Source organism: Frankliniella occidentalis, unplaced genomic scaffold (assembly GCF_000697945.3).
Source record: "Frankliniella occidentalis isolate FOCC.00 unplaced genomic scaffold, Focc_3.1 Scaffold48, whole genome shotgun sequence".
Taxonomy (NCBI): Eukaryota; Metazoa; Arthropoda; class Insecta; order Thysanoptera; family Thripidae; genus Frankliniella; species Frankliniella occidentalis.
This window is the reverse complement of record NW_026267178.1, coordinates 96,459-112,336: the sequence shown is the minus strand read 5'-3', so window position 1 is coordinate 112,336 and position 15,878 is coordinate 96,459. Positions and strand designations below refer to the sequence as shown.

Sequence of the window (15,878 nt, the reverse complement as noted above, 5' to 3'; positions counted from 1 at the left end):
TGGTCGAGGAGACTGTCTTTCCTGGTCCTGTGGGCTAATTTTTATTATTTCTTGGCAGATGAGTTGATCACCCTTGAAAGCCTGAAATTGCTCAATCATGACCAGCTCAAGCCGTTTATTCGTGGGTTAAAAGCCCTCGTGTCATTTTCTTGGAGAAGGTGAAAAGTCTGTCCAATGAGGTGAGGGTACTCTGGTCAATGTCCACTGTAATGGTTCTGTTAGTCGATAGCTATCACATGTTTATTTATCTTGTGTTTTGCAGGTTGCGTGCACCAATGAGGTTTCTATCGAAGATACCTGTGATTCTGGTTTCAGTGGAGATTTTTTGGGCAATATTGAAGGTGATACTAATGAAAAGGGCATGTCTGACGAGGAAGCTGGCACTTCATCTGCAGTTCTTCAGCCCCCTCTGAAAAAGCGAAGATCTACCAGCAACAAAAGCCTTACTTTTGCCCAGAAAAAATCAGCAGACTTGACTTTAAATAATGCCATCGACAATCTTGTAAGTTTACCTCTAGATCTAAATGTTTCTGAACGCAAATGAGAATTGTACTAACAAAGTCTTTTACATTAACAGGATATTCGTCACGTACTAAAATCTGACCCCCTTTCATCCGTGGTGCTCAGTAATTATGAAAAAGCAAGTGTGAAAAAGGAATTAGATCACACTGAACGAACTTTTGTTGTTCATACGGTGGCGGCCCACCTTCTTATTCTGAGTACAAGGTATGCAATCAATATTTTCACATCATCTTATGAGATTTTCTTTTTTGATTTTTAATAACTTTTGTTTCCCTTTTTTTAACTAGTTTGAAGGATGCCCATTTTAAAACTGTGGCGGGCAAATTGATAAAAGTATTTCCGAAAGAAAATGAGGTGAGTTTACATTTTATTCAACAGTATTTTGAGGTACTAACAAACTGACAGCTATTATTTTGTGTTTTAATCTTGCAAAGGCAGCAGTGCACTGGGAAGAGCCAGCAAGCAGAGCAGGTGAGCAGCAGCAGCGACTGACACTCAGGTCTCATCTCCTCTCACAGGCACATGCAATCAGACACAGAAACACACAGGTCAGTTATGTACAAGAAGAAAGTGCAACAACGCTACACGAGTCGCGAGTAGCGGTCACGCGTGAAATTTTTACAGTCAAGTCTATCGGTTTCCATTACGAATCAGAATTTCCCCAGATTCAGACGGACGGTCTGCCTATCCTGAGTCGGTAAGGGCGCCGCAAGCAGCTTGCCAACCGTGACGTCAGTTCACACTTGGGTGCAGGGAGAGATGCCGACTATCGAGGGGAGACGGTGAGGCACGTTGCAGCAGCAGGCGGTGAGCGAGTAACGCGGAGTAGGGAGGGGCCTGTTCAGGAAGAGGTCAGCGTGCGCGCCTGCAAGCTGTAGCGTAGGCAAGCCCGCACACCACGCACGAACCACGTGGTTGCCTACCTGCAGGCGGACTCATGGTCCGGTCGGCCACCGCGCGCCTGCTAGCAATGGCATAGACCTACGCGTAGCGCAAGTGTGTGTGTGTGTGTTTCCAGGGGCGCGCGTGCGCGCTCCTTGTGGCTCGGTTACTTTTGGTGTAGTTAAGCTCATCTATTACGTTGTAATATTTCAGCGTTTGACGGTGACTTCTCCTTGCTCTCAGGCACCCTTTTGTAGCTGCAGAGCATTTTTTTTAGAGGCATTACTCATTTGTGCACCTGATTTTTTGAAATTTTTGGTTAGAGGCAATTTTGTTTGAGGCACTTTTCACCTTGGGAATCATATATTTTGGTTAGAGGCAATATCGTTAGAGGCATTATTAAAAGTGACACTGAAATCGAAAAATCGGGTTAGAGGCAATATTGTTAGAGGCAGTGAGCCACCCCCATAGTGTTCCGCCGGTGCTCCCTCCCCGCCAGGCCTGGTTCCCCCACTCCGAGCGCGAAGCGGCTCCCCCCTCCTCCTCCCCGCCACCTTCCCCCCAAGCCGCTAGCAGTGTGAGCGAGCGCGCAGTAGAGGAGTGGGGGAAGCCGCTCGCTATAGTTGCGCCTCTGGCGACCCCACATACCCAACCCACTCCAATAGGGTACTTCACCTTACGCAAACCGGATCCAAAGAAGAACAAGAGTTCTTCCTGAATTCTTTCCTGTAAGGTACGCCAGACGCAGGGCGACCGGCGATCCTCGACTCTTTGAATATCCCGCCGTATCAGGCCAGACGCAAGCGCCAGCGCGTCGGAACGGCGCAGCCAGGTGGGACAGAGTTAGTTACTCCGAGGGGTCCCCCACTCGCCAACTCGTTGTACACGAGGAGAAATACTCGCAAGATACTCGCGACAACTCGCGAAAAATTCGCGGATACTCGCTAATACTCTCGAATACTCGCGGATACCCACGCAACTCGTTGTACACCCACTTGGAGAGTGGAGGACCCCAGGACCCCTCGAGTTACTTATCAGCCGCTGAGACTGTCGGACGAGGCGGGCAACCTGTATCTCAAGTAGATTGTTTGTTAACCGACTGTCTTAAGATTGTTAACACCGCAAAGCTCAACTATAAACTACTGTGAACTGTGAACCACCGATTGCATCAACTGAAATACAAGTGCTTTGGACTGCATCATATCCGCAAGGCGAGCCGCATAAGGCGAGCAGCCAGATAAATACTAAAATGAAGACGAATGGAATTTTCAAAATTTTGAGTGAAGCTTTGTTGATGGAATTTTCAAAATTTTGAGTGAAGCTTTGTTGAAGACGAAAAAACATGCAAGAGTTCTTAGGAAGAGAGCCATTATGTGGACGTTACATTCCTCCTTGGCGCTCACTGGACGATGCCGACGAAGTTCTCAGACCCGACACTAGGGGTCGACCGCCCTTGCGGCCAGTTCACGAACTTCGTCGGCGTCAGCCAATCAGAGCAAGGAAGGAAATAGTTTAGGAAGAACTCTTGTTCTTTCTTTAGTTCCGGTTTGCGTCAAGTGAAATACCCTATTCTGGAGGAAGATTACGGAGCTCCCTGACTGCGATTCGCCTGCGCCTTCTAATTGGCCCCCCTCTACCCCCCTCACCCTGTTTCAGGGCGTTTAGAAGGCGCAGGCGAACCGTAGTGAGGGAGCTCCGTAATGCCCCTCCAGAACCCGAGGCGGAACTATAGCGAGCGCCCACTGTAACTTGAGGTGAGTTTTGTGCTCACATAACACAAACAGCATTTAAAGTGTAATACAAACAGGAATATTTGTACTACGAATAAACTGCTTTGTATTGCAAACTAATCGCGTGTTCATAGTCACAAAAGGGAACGTTTCTTTGTAGATACTGTGTCCCTCCGATGAAACGTGGAACCCACCACCTACCATTACAGACTTTCCTATTATTGAATTGATGCAGCCTGAGATTGCTATTTGGAAAGTTAAGCAGAACAATAAAAACATTTTCACAAATTTTGCGGCCATTCGGGTGCGACATTGACAGATCCATCAATTCCTATCATTTAGGCGTAGGCCCGTATATGGTAACAGAAACATCTTCATTATTTGTGAAAATGTATTTAATGCATTTCTATACTTCTAAAGTATATTTAACAGAACTCGGGCTGCATCAAAACCAGCAAAATCTGAAATGATGGGTGATAGATTCCAAGTTCCACCTTTCACTTGGAAGAGTTCATTACAAGCAATCCTGTATGTATTACAAATAAAATGGTCTTAATGTGAGCACATATTTCACCGAAAATTAGGAAGACTTGGTTGCAAGACTTTTAGAGCACAGCAGCTGTCCAGTGCTCATTGAAGGACTTGGGACCCCATTGTGACATGGCGGAATTAAGACCAACTTCAATAGCCAAACATGAATTTATTTTAAACGAATACAATGCATTTAGCAATTATAATACAAAATAACAATCGCTGTTCACGACATTTTGACGGAACTGTCAAAACGGGGACGGTTCCCTCAAAATCGCTCTTGAAATCAAAGTAAAATATATTTGAAAATGGAAAAGGCTAGTACGTATGATTTCCCTAGCCCCTTCAAACATCAGTACAAACACCATAACCCTATGCCCAGACAGTCTGTTCTGATTTGAAAACGCCAGGTACTAAAGCAATGAGTAAATTTAAATTCACTGCACGAAAATCAGATCACTAATAACCTGGAGTCATTTTGACGTATGGTTGGTTTTATTCCAAATCGAGGAACTAACGAACAAAACCAAGATATACACGGAAAGATCGCGACACTTTCATCGCGGTAGCAGTACGTGACCAGACGTCCAACGCCTCCAGCGTTGCTCCTCTTCGCTCATGGCCTTGTAGTCCTGCGCCTCGTCCTTCTTCCGGAAGTCCTGGTGGCAGTCTAGCGAGCACGCCGCGCAGAGCCGCTTCCGGGGGCACTGCTTGGGCAGCATCACCCGGGAGGAAGGCTTGCACGGAAACACGTACAGCTCCAGCGACGGGTTGGCGGCCAGGCACTTCTGGACCGCGTCGGCGTGCAGGTAGTTGTGCACGCACGGCGCCCACGACCTGACGAAGAGGCTCCGCAGGGCCGGCGCCGTCTGGGGCGTGAGCGCGAGCAGGAACTCGTCCGGCACCCACGACACCTCCAGCATCTGCAGCTGCGGCAGCTGGGGCAGCGCGGCGAGCAGTCGGGGGAGCTGCGGGAACTGCCACCTGAGAGGGAGTGGCCAGAACGGACAGGTAGTTTGAAATGTTGAAGCTGCTGACTGCGACGCCTCGTAAGTTACTCTAAATACGGCATTCCACCTAAAACCCGTAGCCGAAGTAAGGACAAGACAAGATTCACAAAACGTGAGGGGTCGGGGTAGCAAAGCGGGTGGAAGGAAAACCTCACCGCCCGTAGCTCCTCCGCTCGCCCGCCACCCCCTTTTTGAGATTCTTTTGTTCTTACCTCTGCTACCGGTTCGGGCAAAATACCCTACTTCAAGCGATTTTTTTTGTAACGAGATTCCTGGCAAGATGCGTCTGTGTACACATTCTACATTCTTGATTCCTCACGGAGGTGCCATCCGTATGGTATGGAAAATTTTGTGCAAACGTAAGGTATAGACAAATTCACTGTAATACGGACATACGGCATTATCCAAAATACGGACTTTTCTTATCAGTATTACAGTTAACTTGTCCATCCCTTAAGTTTGCAGGACTTTTTTAACCGGACAAATTGGCTGTGATAAGGGTGCACTATGTTAAGTTGGTAATGTATTGAGCGTAATACAATCATCTTGAAGCCAGACAATTTTTGAAGAAAACACCTCTGTACCTTTTTAATTCCCTACCTTGGACCGTCCGTATTACGAACAACATCGCCCATAATAGGGTATTGGTCTAGAGCGTTGAGTGGAAGTAGAAGAACTGAAACGGAAGGTGGAAAGCCCCCCCCCCCCCCCACTTCTTCCCGGGCGCTCCCCCACTCCGCCCAGTAGAGGTGGGGGTGGGGGGGGGGGCGCCATTTCACCTTAGTATCCGTATTACAGTGAATTTGTCCATTGCTTACGTTGGCACAAAATTCTCCGTGCCTTACAGATGCCAGCCCCGTAAGGAAATGAGAGTGCGAGATACACTGTAGACTTTTCTACGAAATTTTGCCCATGTTCTCTCACCTGTCGACCTTGCCTCGATCCGCGAGCTTGAGTGACCGCAGTGGAGCGCGCTCGTTGGCCGCCATCGCCGCCACGAGGTCCACGTCGGCGGGCGCGCTGGTGCCGGGCCCGTAGTCCAGGTACACCCTGCGCAGCTGAGGCGCACCGCGCAGCAGCGCCGCTGCCGACCGCATCCGGGCCTACGGGCGGATGTACCATTGATATAATGATTACTGATTCCTATTCAATCGGTGATTGGAAATTTTGTATCGATATATTGGCCTTCCTTCACCAAAGGATAGTAAAATATCGCCGATACATCCCGGGTGGAAGAATTTGCAAAAGGACTATCCTAGACCATATAGTAATTTCGTAATTTCTTTGTTTTGATATAGAAACGTGTCACATGGGTACATAATTGTGTAATTTGATCAAAATGTTACAAAATTCCGTAAATGCTACTAATTTCTGTAACAGAGACAAGATAAAGTAACGTTGGATACATTGTTCTCTGTATCCCCGGACACAGAATTATAGAACTTGGTTGGCACGGTCTCCGGGAGCCCCGTGGCATGACCCCGGGTTCCAGCAGACCTCTCCTTAGGTAGCCTGGGTGGTCGCGCGGATAAAGGCGCGACTTCCTAATCCGGTAGTCTGGAATTCAACTCCCGGTGCGGCAAGGTACATTCCTTCAAATTATATCAAAGGAGTTCGTTCCCCAGAAGAAAAAAAAAGAAGAGGGGGAAGGGAGGAAGAGGAAGAGTAACAAGATAAAGAATTACAATTTTAAAACCCCAGAGAGGTTCTTTATCAGATGATACGGATTTTCGTATCCGTGTTACAGAATCACATCCGTATCAAATCTGATACAAATTTCTGTAACATGTGATGCGTAAATTACTGCGTAACAATGTTACAGAATTTTTACTGATTTTTTTTAAAGAGTGTACCAATATTAAATGCGAAAGCCATCCCTACCTCGAAGTGCTGTCCGACCTCGACCGTCAGCGTCAGGTCCACGAGTGAGGCGCTCGCCGCCAGCGCCTCCAGCCCGGGCATCATGTAGCAGAACAGCACGCGTAGTCCGGGTATGGCGCCCAGCAGGGCCGCGGTGGTGGCAGGGGTCGGCGGCGCGGCCTTGAACCCGAGCTGCGCCTCCTCCAGCGTGCCGGCGTGCGTGGCGAGGATCGAGTCGCAGAAGGCCTGCGACGCGCGCGTCAGGTCGCACCTGAACAACTTGAGGGACGCCGCCGCCGGCAGGTCCTTGTAAGGGACGGGCAGGGAGCGCAGGGCGGACGGGAAGGACCAGAGAGTGAGCTGCTCCAGGCCGGACGCGCACATGAGCGTGGCGATGAGCTCGCCCGCGTCCCTGGCGGCCAGCCTGCTGTCGAACGAGTCCAGCTCCAGCGTCCTGAGGCGGCCCAGCGCCTCCTGGTTGCGCAGCAGAAGGGCCGCGTGGTGCCCGGCCGTGGGCGCCCCGGCGCGCCGCACGCGCAGCACCACCTTGGTCACGGCGCACCTGGCCAGGCAGCAAGTCAGTCGGTTGTTAGACGTTGTGTAGGCGAACTGCTTGTCCCATAAGACACGCGAGGCCCGTTCTCCCGCCAAACCAAGTTGCCAGCTGCGCTTCGCTCCACCGGCAACTTGGTTCGGCAGGGAGCGGGCTTCGCTTGGGCTGGCGGCGGCGTTTGCGACGGGCCTTCGGCGTAGTTGGCGGCCACTAGAAAAATTGTCAATTTGATGACGTTTGAAACCAATGTTCATGAAAAATTTTCTTTGTTTGATATTTTCTATGTTGAATTATCCGCTTTTCCAAGAATTGATTTGGAAATAGTGGAACTTTGGGACGGAAGGAGGTAAAGAAGGTGGGTTGCCTACGTATGAGGCGGTTTTTGTTCGAGTTTACCAAAAACGAGGGCAAAAACTGTCGTGCCGCCGGCGACGCCACCGACTATTTTGTCGGCGGCGGCTACGCGTTAAAATCTGCCGGCAGCGGCGTGGCGTCAGCGAGGCGCCCATGTCTTACAAGGGAACCTTTCAGGTGTAAATCTCCGATTTCGTTGAAACTCAGAAAATGTTAAGGTTATTACACTAGAAGTCGGATGGCACTTGAAATTTTTCCTGAACCTCACAGTTACTAGGGGTTTACTTAAGCATTACAGTTTGTCTCAAGTAGACCTTTTCGACACTCGCGATCGCGAAACTTGGAAACGCCCCACACCCCTGCGAACTTGTTTCCTTATTGTTTTCATAAGGAAATAAGTAATAATTCGGAAATCGGGCTTCGCAGCGCAACAGTAGAAAACCCAAGCTTTATTTTGGTATGCTGGTCGACTTGAAAATCACAAGGAGCAAAAAGTTGCAGGCCATTATTTCGCATCGTGCTCGCATGATAGTAGGACCTAAGATGGAGAACCGGCTTGGGGCCCCGATCAGCTACGCCACTGCGCGTTGCGACGTGTAACTCCCGTTCAAGAGAACTTACACACAAAAGGAAAACTGTTTTAGAATCTAGAATGTCTGCTGATTTGCCGCATATAAAAATAATTGTCGAACAACAGTCTGGAAGTGGAGATATGGAAGCCCAAAGTTACGCCGCCGCTGTCGCAGAGGCGGCGCCTCTGAGCGCCACCGCCTGCTGGCAAGATCTTAGCCGTTCCGGAAGTTTTTTTTTTCTTCTTTCCACTCCGAGTACGTTAAATATTGATAACAAAAGGAGTTTGACACAAAATATGCCCCCAATAGTGCAGCATTTTCATTATTTGAGAAATAAAAACAACGAGAATACGCCCAGGATAGAGAAGAAGAAAGAAAACACTCCCGGAACGGCTAAGATCTTGCCAGCAGGCGGTGGCGCTCAGAGGCGCCGCCTCCGCGACAGCGGCAGCGTAACTTTGGGCTTCCATATCTCCACTTCCAGACTGTTGTTCGACAATTATTTTTATATGCGGCAAATCAGCAGACATTCTAGATTCTAAAACAGTTTTCCTTTTGTGTGTAAGTTCTCTTGAACGGGAGTTACACGTCGCAACGCGCAGTGGCGTAGCTGATCGGGGCCCCAAGCCGGTTCTCCATCTTAGGTCCTACTATCATCGTGCTCGTCCCTGCTCCGTCAGGATAGATGTGCGTACCGTTCATAGACTGCAACTTTTTGTTTCTGACGATTTGCAAGTTAACATGCATATTAAAACAAGGTAGATGTACGCCAGACCAATAAAGCATATAGGCGTTGTACTCGTGAGGGAAATCACTTGCGAAATAGTTCGTACACATTCCCCCGAAATAGTCCAAAATAGAGCGAAATAAAGACGAAATAGACGCGAAATAGTCGGTGAAGTAGCCGCGAAATATCCCTGAAATACTCCGGAATATCGCGAAATAGCCTGAAATAATCCAATATAGGCCAGAAATAGCCGAAATGACAGGAGAAATAACCGAAATGGCAGAATTACCACGAAATAGGCCGTACGCTACGAACCCTAGTGATTTCCCCCTCGGTTGTACTGTTGCGCTACGAAGGCTGGTTTCCGAATCATCACTTATTTGGGATTAGCTATCCCAAGATTAGCAAATTTGTTCGTTTGAGAACTAATTCTTATTTTTGTGTCTCTGCGGGCTTTACAAGCGTACTACGACTCGCCTGCCGGAGGAGTGGGGAGGGGGAGGGCGGAGCTCGGCGGCAGCGAACGCACAGTACTCTCGCTATCGGTCGCGGTGCACGGTAAAAAGATGATCTTGAAATTCAAGTAGATTTCTTGAAAACTGTCTTGAAAACCACACTGCAAAAAAATTATGACAGGAAAACTACAGATCGTCCTGCTAATTATTTTCCAGGAACTTCTGTTATTCGAATAACAGCATCGATGTAGTTTTAATGGTTAAAATTTGGTACAGGGAGCAATGTACAGGACCACTGTAAGGCAAAGGCGCGGACAAAACTGTCTACAGTGGAGCCGTATTCGTACACTGTACCGTGTAAATCCTGGGCTTTCCGGTGCAACAGCAACACTGTACTACGCGCTCTGTACCCTAGGTGCAGTGACTAAGAGCGGCATCTACAGTAACGCTGTAGATCGTTCTGTATCAGACTCTAATTTTTTGCAGTGCAAGTAGATCGCTTGAAATCCAAGATTTCATTTTTACCGTGCGACGTTTAGCGAGAGCCTGCATGGAAGACTATGGCATCAGATTGTCTTCAGTTTGTCATCTCGCCGATGACAAGCTGATTACAATCTGATGATAAAGCTGGTGACATACTGATGACAAAACGAGAATCGCCGTTTGTCATCAGTATGTCATCATTTTGTCATCAGTTTATCATCCTTTAATCAGCAGATTGTCATCTGATGACAAACCGATGACAAACGGGCTGCTTCTGTCGCTCCAGATCGTTGGGGAATGTTCCAACCGAACATGCTTTCCACGAAATGATGCGCCCTAGTCTATTCGAGCCTATTTAAGTCACGTAAATGGGGTGACCATAAGTCGATCGGAGAATGCGGCACAAGTCCTCCACGTAAGCTTTTCGCTCTAAACACAATGGTGGTGTGAAAAATTCTTTGGCTATAACCGTTTAAAAGATGATTTTCGAATAATTTTTTCTCTTAGATTGGATAGAGTATGTTATCCTCATACATCACAGTAAGCCGTTAGCTCTACGACGCTTACTTTAGGGATGAGAGGGAAATGTGGTCTACCAGAATAACATATACGGCGGGAAAGTTTAATTGCGCACCGTCAGGCTGGAGCCGTCCCCTGACCATAGTTTGCCATCCGATTGTCATCGGATGACAATCTGACGATAAACGAATGATAAACTGATGACAAAATGATGACAAACGCCTATTCGCGCTTTGTCATCCGTTTGACATCAGTGTCATCCATTTGTCATCGGCGAGATGACATACTGAACCGAGTTTCCGGTGGAGCGAAGCGGAGCTGCCAACTTGGTTTGACGGAAGAGCGGGCCTAGCTTGTTAAACGATACAGCTGTTAATAAACAACAAATGTTTTCAATTGACCCCTCGCGAAACTTGTGTTTTTCGGCTCATATTGATTTACTTTGTTGTAAATGTACAACAAAAGTGGTTCAAAATTTTAGCAACACATTTTGTTCGAAAAAAACGCACTCAATATTACAGCTGTTTTTTTCCATAGGAGCAAATCAAAACTGACTGGTTTTGATGAGAAGCGTTGTTCCCGAGTTTTTATCCATGTGGTTTTTTCTCTACAATATGTGTTGTTAAAAACAATAAGTGTTGCTTACAAACTTAATTACACTTTCGTGGCTAATTTACAACAGTCTTTTTTAACAGTTTGCTTTTCCCCGCTGACCTGGTGGAGGCGCACAGCTGCTGGCTCTGCGGCGTGGGCCGCGGCAGCGACACGGTCCAGATGCGCGCGCACGGCGCCAGCCGCAGCACGGCGCATTCGCGGCAGCGGCCGCGGGGGAAGTCCACGCTGGAGAGCTCGTCATTCCACCAGTGCGCGCCGATGGTGCGCTGCTGCCAAAGCGACGGGTGCAGCGCCAGATCCTTGAACCTCCTGCAGACGCGGCGTATGTCCAGGAGCTTCTCATCATCCAGGCTCCTGAACACCCTCAGCAGCACGGCGTCGGGGAGGCGATCCATGTCTCAAACCTTTAAGGTACACAGACCACACTGTAAAATAACCTAGAATAGACCTTTTCGCCCACAACCTGGCAAAAACGCAAATCTCCCTAGTGAAATTGTAATTTAGGCAAATTTTCAAAAAGCAAAAACACTTCTCTCTAGTAAATTTTCCAAGGAATCCAGTGGTGATGAGTAATTTGGTTGACAAACACTCAAAATACTGTTTATCTCAAGAATAAGATTCTACTTGCGGCGTTGCCACGTTGTGGGCGAAAAGGTCTATTCTTATTGTGAAAACTGTGATTGTACATGGAAATAACTGTTTCCTTGGAAATAATCTGTTTCCTCCTGAACGCTGATTTGACAACGATGGCCAGGGTTGCCAGAGCCCAAGAGGGTTTAAAATGGTAGATTAGTGACTTCCCTGATCTCAAAAAAGTGACTTTTTACGTCTAAAAAGTGGGGTAAAAGTGACGTTAAAGGAATTTTCTAATTTGGAACGTATGGTTCATATTTTGCACACATTCATCATGACTTACGATTGAGTGTAAAAAAATAAAGCACCAGAACAGAAGACTATCACTGAAAACTTTGGATTGTCGATCACTGAAAGATGACCAAGATGATGATCCACAGTGTTTCTGGAATATTTTTCAAGCTCTCAGATGAAATTTCACAAGTCAAGTTCCTGTACAAAACTGATGAAATTTCTCACGGGACGCGGTAAAATGGTCATTTTACCGCCTTGACCTCCGAAAAAGTGACGAATAGTGACTGTTTCCACAAAATAGTCGCAAAAAGTGAGTCATTTTAAAAATAGTGGATAAAAGTGAGTGGCTGGCAACCCTGACGATGGCCTTGGTATGCCGGTCAGCCAATAAGCGCGCAGAGGGAAGCAGACCGAGCAGTCATGCTTTTCTTCTTGAGATTCCGGTTCGCTTGCGGCGGAATACCCTATAGGGTATTTCAATGAAGCGCTGCCCGGAACTAAGAACAACAAAACCGGATACAGAGAGCGGTGGTGGGGGCGGGCGCGCGGTGGAGCGGCGGGTGGAGGGGAGCCTCCCCGCCCGCCCTCCGCTCCTCCGCCCCCACCACCGCTCTCTGTATCCGGTTTTGTTCTTCTTAGTTCCGGGCAGCGCTCCATTGAAATACCCTATTGGTTCCCCTGACTTTTCCATGACTTCCATGACTTGATTTTTTCCCCCTGACTTCCAGGTATGGGTATAAAGCATTCCGGTGTATCTGAAATGCAGAGGAATGCAGGAAACAAGAAAACGGAAGTCACCATAAGCATAGCGACTTCCGCTTTCTTCTTCCTCGCATTCTTCTGCATTTTAGCTTTACCGGAATGCCTTATTGGCCTAGAGCACTGAGCGGAAGTAGAAGAACAAAAACGGAAGATGGAAACTCCACTTCTACCTGGGCCTGGTCGCTCCCCCACTCCGGCCAGTGGAGAAGAGTGGGACGGACCGGGCGCCTTTCCACCTTCCGTTTTTGTTCTTCTACTACCGTTCAGCGTTCTTGACCAATACCCTATTTATTAGTATTTCCGGGGGCTGAAATGCTATAGAATGCGGGGCACAAGAAACCGGAAATCACTAAGCTTTCAGATGGTGACTTTCGTTTTCTTGTTTCCTGCATTCTCCCGCATTTAAGTTTTGCCGGAATGCTTTATAGGGTGTAGACGGTTCCCGCTGTGCCCATTTCAAGAAGAATTAAAGAAATCGTCACCGGAAACAGTTCTGAAATAACGGTAAAACTAGTGCAAATGAACCTTCATAGTTACATGGACTTTCTCGAGGTCATCTAAGTGAAACTGTACAGTTAAATAAGAAAAATAAACGGACTTTTCATACTGGTTCCGGTCCTGATTTCCTTACTTCTTCTCGAAACGCGCAGAGCGGGAACCGTCTATTCCAATGGAGCGCGGAGCGGAAGCAAGAGGAACAAAAACGGAACATGGCAAGCCGCCCGCGCCGTCCCTCTCTCTTCCACTAGACGGAGTGGGGGAGCGCCCAGGGAGGAGTGGGGGGCAGGCGGGGAGGAGTGCGGGCGCCTTTCCACCTTCCGTTTTGGTTCTTCTTGCTTCCGCTCCGCGCTCAATTGGAAAACCCTATTGTACAGTCAGTAAAATTACAACCAATTTTGTATTCTGATCTTACGACTAGGTAGATGTACGCCAGACCACGTCTCGCGACGCCAGACCACGTCTCGCGTAACAGGCTTCGCGATATCTCACGACACACTGTTACGCTGCGACGCGCCTGGCATACATCTACCTAGGCCTGCGGCGCTGACACCCGAGTCGGACAAAAGGCAGAGTCGTAGATAGGCCTTTGGCTCCAAAAGACACAAATTTTACCCCCAGGATTTTATTTTGACGAGTTGCCCCACCAGAGACTGTCAAATATCTGAAAAACAACATTAATATGGTTTGGGGTCATTTTCGTGTGGATATCGCCCCCTGGCGACTAAACGGTTAGAGACAGAGCCAAACGGACAAAATTTTGGCCCTTCGGGCTCTACTTTGACGAGTTACGTCATAGAAGGATGTAAAAAATAAAATAAAATTAGAAGTAATATCTTCGGGTTTTCGTTTGTGATTTTTTGGACAGGTCAATAAGGTGTTCCAGGCTATCTAGAACGGAAGTGAAAAAGAACAAACTCACCGATTGATCTGTTTCCGCCAGCTCAGTATGAAAAATTACCATGGTAGTTTCGTCCGATTCTAACCTCTCAAATATGGAGGCGAGCTCGAAACTGACCTGACAGTTTTTCATACCTTAAACGCCGTCGGGGCACGTGATCAGCTCAACCAATAGGGTACTCCGGGGCTCGACTAGACCGGAAGGAGAAGAACAAAAATCGTCGGGCCGGTCGGGCGCGGGGAGAAGCGGGATACTGCCCCCACCGTGCCCGCTCCTCCCCGCGCCCGACGATTTTAGTTCATCTCCTTCCGGTCTAGTCGAGCCCCGGAGTACCATATGAGGGTCAGGGAGGAAACAGTTCAGGAAGCATTACTGTTCTTCTTTGAACCCGGTTCTAACTGGGTAAAACACACGATTTCTCATACCTACGATGCGGAAACAGAGGCGAGTTTATTCTTTTCCACTTCCGTTTTCAATAGCCTGACTACCCTAGTCGTTGGCACGTACCTTTCTTAGCAAGGTGTGCCAGCAAAGCAGTTGAAGTTGAACGTCTGGCCAGTCGCTGAAGTGGGGCTCACGTCTTCAGCAGCGCCTGAACCATCGATTGCGCGAATGACTCGTGGAGAGCGCGAAGACACACGTCCGACGTCTGTGGCGGCTGAGAGCGGACTGATCCTGCGAGCCGGCCGCACGCTAGTGGCGTGACGCTGACGACACGCGCACTGAGCCGCCGCGCCGCCGCGCCCAAAACTGTGGCTGAAGCAGGGAACGGAAGAATCACAAGAAGTAGGGGTGGAGGTGGCGGCACGGGTGGAACGGGGGCGTCCCCGCCGCTCCTCCACTCGCCCGCCCCAACCCCTACGGTTTTGGATGCTTCTTTTCTCCTCACTTCCCCTACAGTTTTGAGCGGAATACCCTATCAGACAGTGTGCTCTGGATCGGTCGGGTAGAGCGCAACTGAGCGCAACCCGACGGCCTTCTGTCTCTCTCTCACTCACTAGACTCAGGTGGTAGGGAAAGAGCCAGAAGACCGTCGGGTTATTCTCAGTTACGATCTACCTGACCGATCCGGAACACTGCCATCAGGCAGGGGGCCGGGGGGTAGGCAAGTTGGGGTATTTCGCTTGAATAGGGTATTCCGGGTAAGCTTGGCGCCGGAAATGGGAGGCGAAAATGGTGCAGTTCCGCCCTCAGCCTCATGGCTTCTGTATCCGTGCGTCTGCTGTCAATAGACCATTCCGGTAAACCGAAAAGAAAGAAGAAGAGACGGAAGAAGCAAAGCGTTGTATGAGAAATGTACGGTGCGCCTTGGGAACGCTCGAAAGAAATCCACCGTAAACTAGATATTCTGCGTCGCCTGAGAGTGAGAACTATTGTCATTAACTCTCAAATGAATTTAGACATCAGACAAGTCACGTTGAACCGTTTGATACGACTGTGGAACCGACGCACCACCGTATATTTCTCATACTCGCCTTTGCTTCTTTCGTCTGTTCTTCTTTTTTCCGCTTTACCGGAATGGTCTATAGGGTATTCCGCTACAACACAATCGGAACCTAAAGAAGAAAAGCGTGACTACCCGATCCGTTTCCCCCTGAACGCTGATTGGCCAAAGATGGCGTGGCTGTGGCGGTCAGCCGATAACCGCGCAGAGGGAAACAGATCGAGCAGTCATGCTTTTCTTCTTTAGGTTCCGGTTGGCTTGCAGCGGAATACCCTATTGCTCTGACGCGTATAAGAGGCCTCTTTGTTATTCGTGCTGTTCTTCTTTCCCATTTCTCTGAAATAGCTTATTTCGGGTAAGCTCGGTGGCGTAATCGGATCCACCTTTGTTATATTCAATAGGGTATTGGTCTAGAGCGCTGAGCGGAAGTAGAAGAACAAAAACGGACGGTGGAAAGGCGCCCGCATTCCTCCCCGCCTGCCGCCTCCTCTTCTCCCCGGGCGCTCCCCCACTCCGCCCAGTGGAGGAGAGGGGGACAGCACGGGCACCTTTCCACCTTCCGTTTTTGTTCTTCTACTTCCGCTCAGCGCTCT

General features: G+C 48.7%; 2 protein-coding genes across 18 annotated transcripts; one reads left to right on the top strand and one right to left on the bottom strand.

Annotated features, from left to right (window-relative positions):
- Positions 1-56: 56 nt before the first annotated feature.
- LOC113216227 (uncharacterized) lies at positions 57-11,042 on the top strand. Of its 16 annotated transcripts, none has more exons than XR_008011089.1 (7): positions 57-179; positions 263-502; positions 578-726; positions 810-876; positions 957-1,070; positions 1,188-1,329; positions 10,894-11,039. XR_008011089.1 is itself a non-coding variant. In XM_052267231.1 (6 exons), exons 2-6 carry the CDS (start codon positions 362-364, stop codon positions 10,909-10,911), a joined length of 408 nt encoding a protein of 135 aa, XP_052123191.1. In that variant the 5' UTR covers positions 57-179; positions 263-361; the 3' UTR covers positions 10,912-11,042. The 16 variants fall into 16 exon arrangements, 5 of the variants coding, with proteins under 5 accessions (XP_052123191.1, XP_052123190.1, XP_052123189.1 ...); XR_008011090.1 differs by having other exon boundaries at positions 1,188-1,304; positions 10,894-11,033; XR_008011088.1 differs by having other exon boundaries at positions 1,177-1,304; positions 10,894-11,033.
- On the bottom strand, positions 3,815-15,786 carry LOC113216226 (uncharacterized). 2 transcript variants are annotated; one of them, XM_026435963.2, is made up of 5 exons: positions 14,349-15,786; positions 10,913-11,238; positions 6,557-7,097; positions 5,600-5,778; positions 3,815-4,649 (listed from the first exon to the last, which is right to left on the bottom strand). In XM_026435963.2, exons 2-5 carry the CDS (start codon positions 11,206-11,208, stop codon positions 4,223-4,225), a joined length of 1,443 nt encoding a protein of 480 aa, XP_026291748.1. In that variant the 5' UTR covers positions 11,209-11,238; positions 14,349-15,786; the 3' UTR covers positions 3,815-4,222. The 2 variants fall into 2 exon arrangements, with proteins under 2 accessions (XP_026291748.1, XP_026291747.1); XM_026435962.2 differs by having other exon boundaries at positions 10,913-11,217.
- Positions 15,787-15,878: the final 92 nt, after the last annotated feature.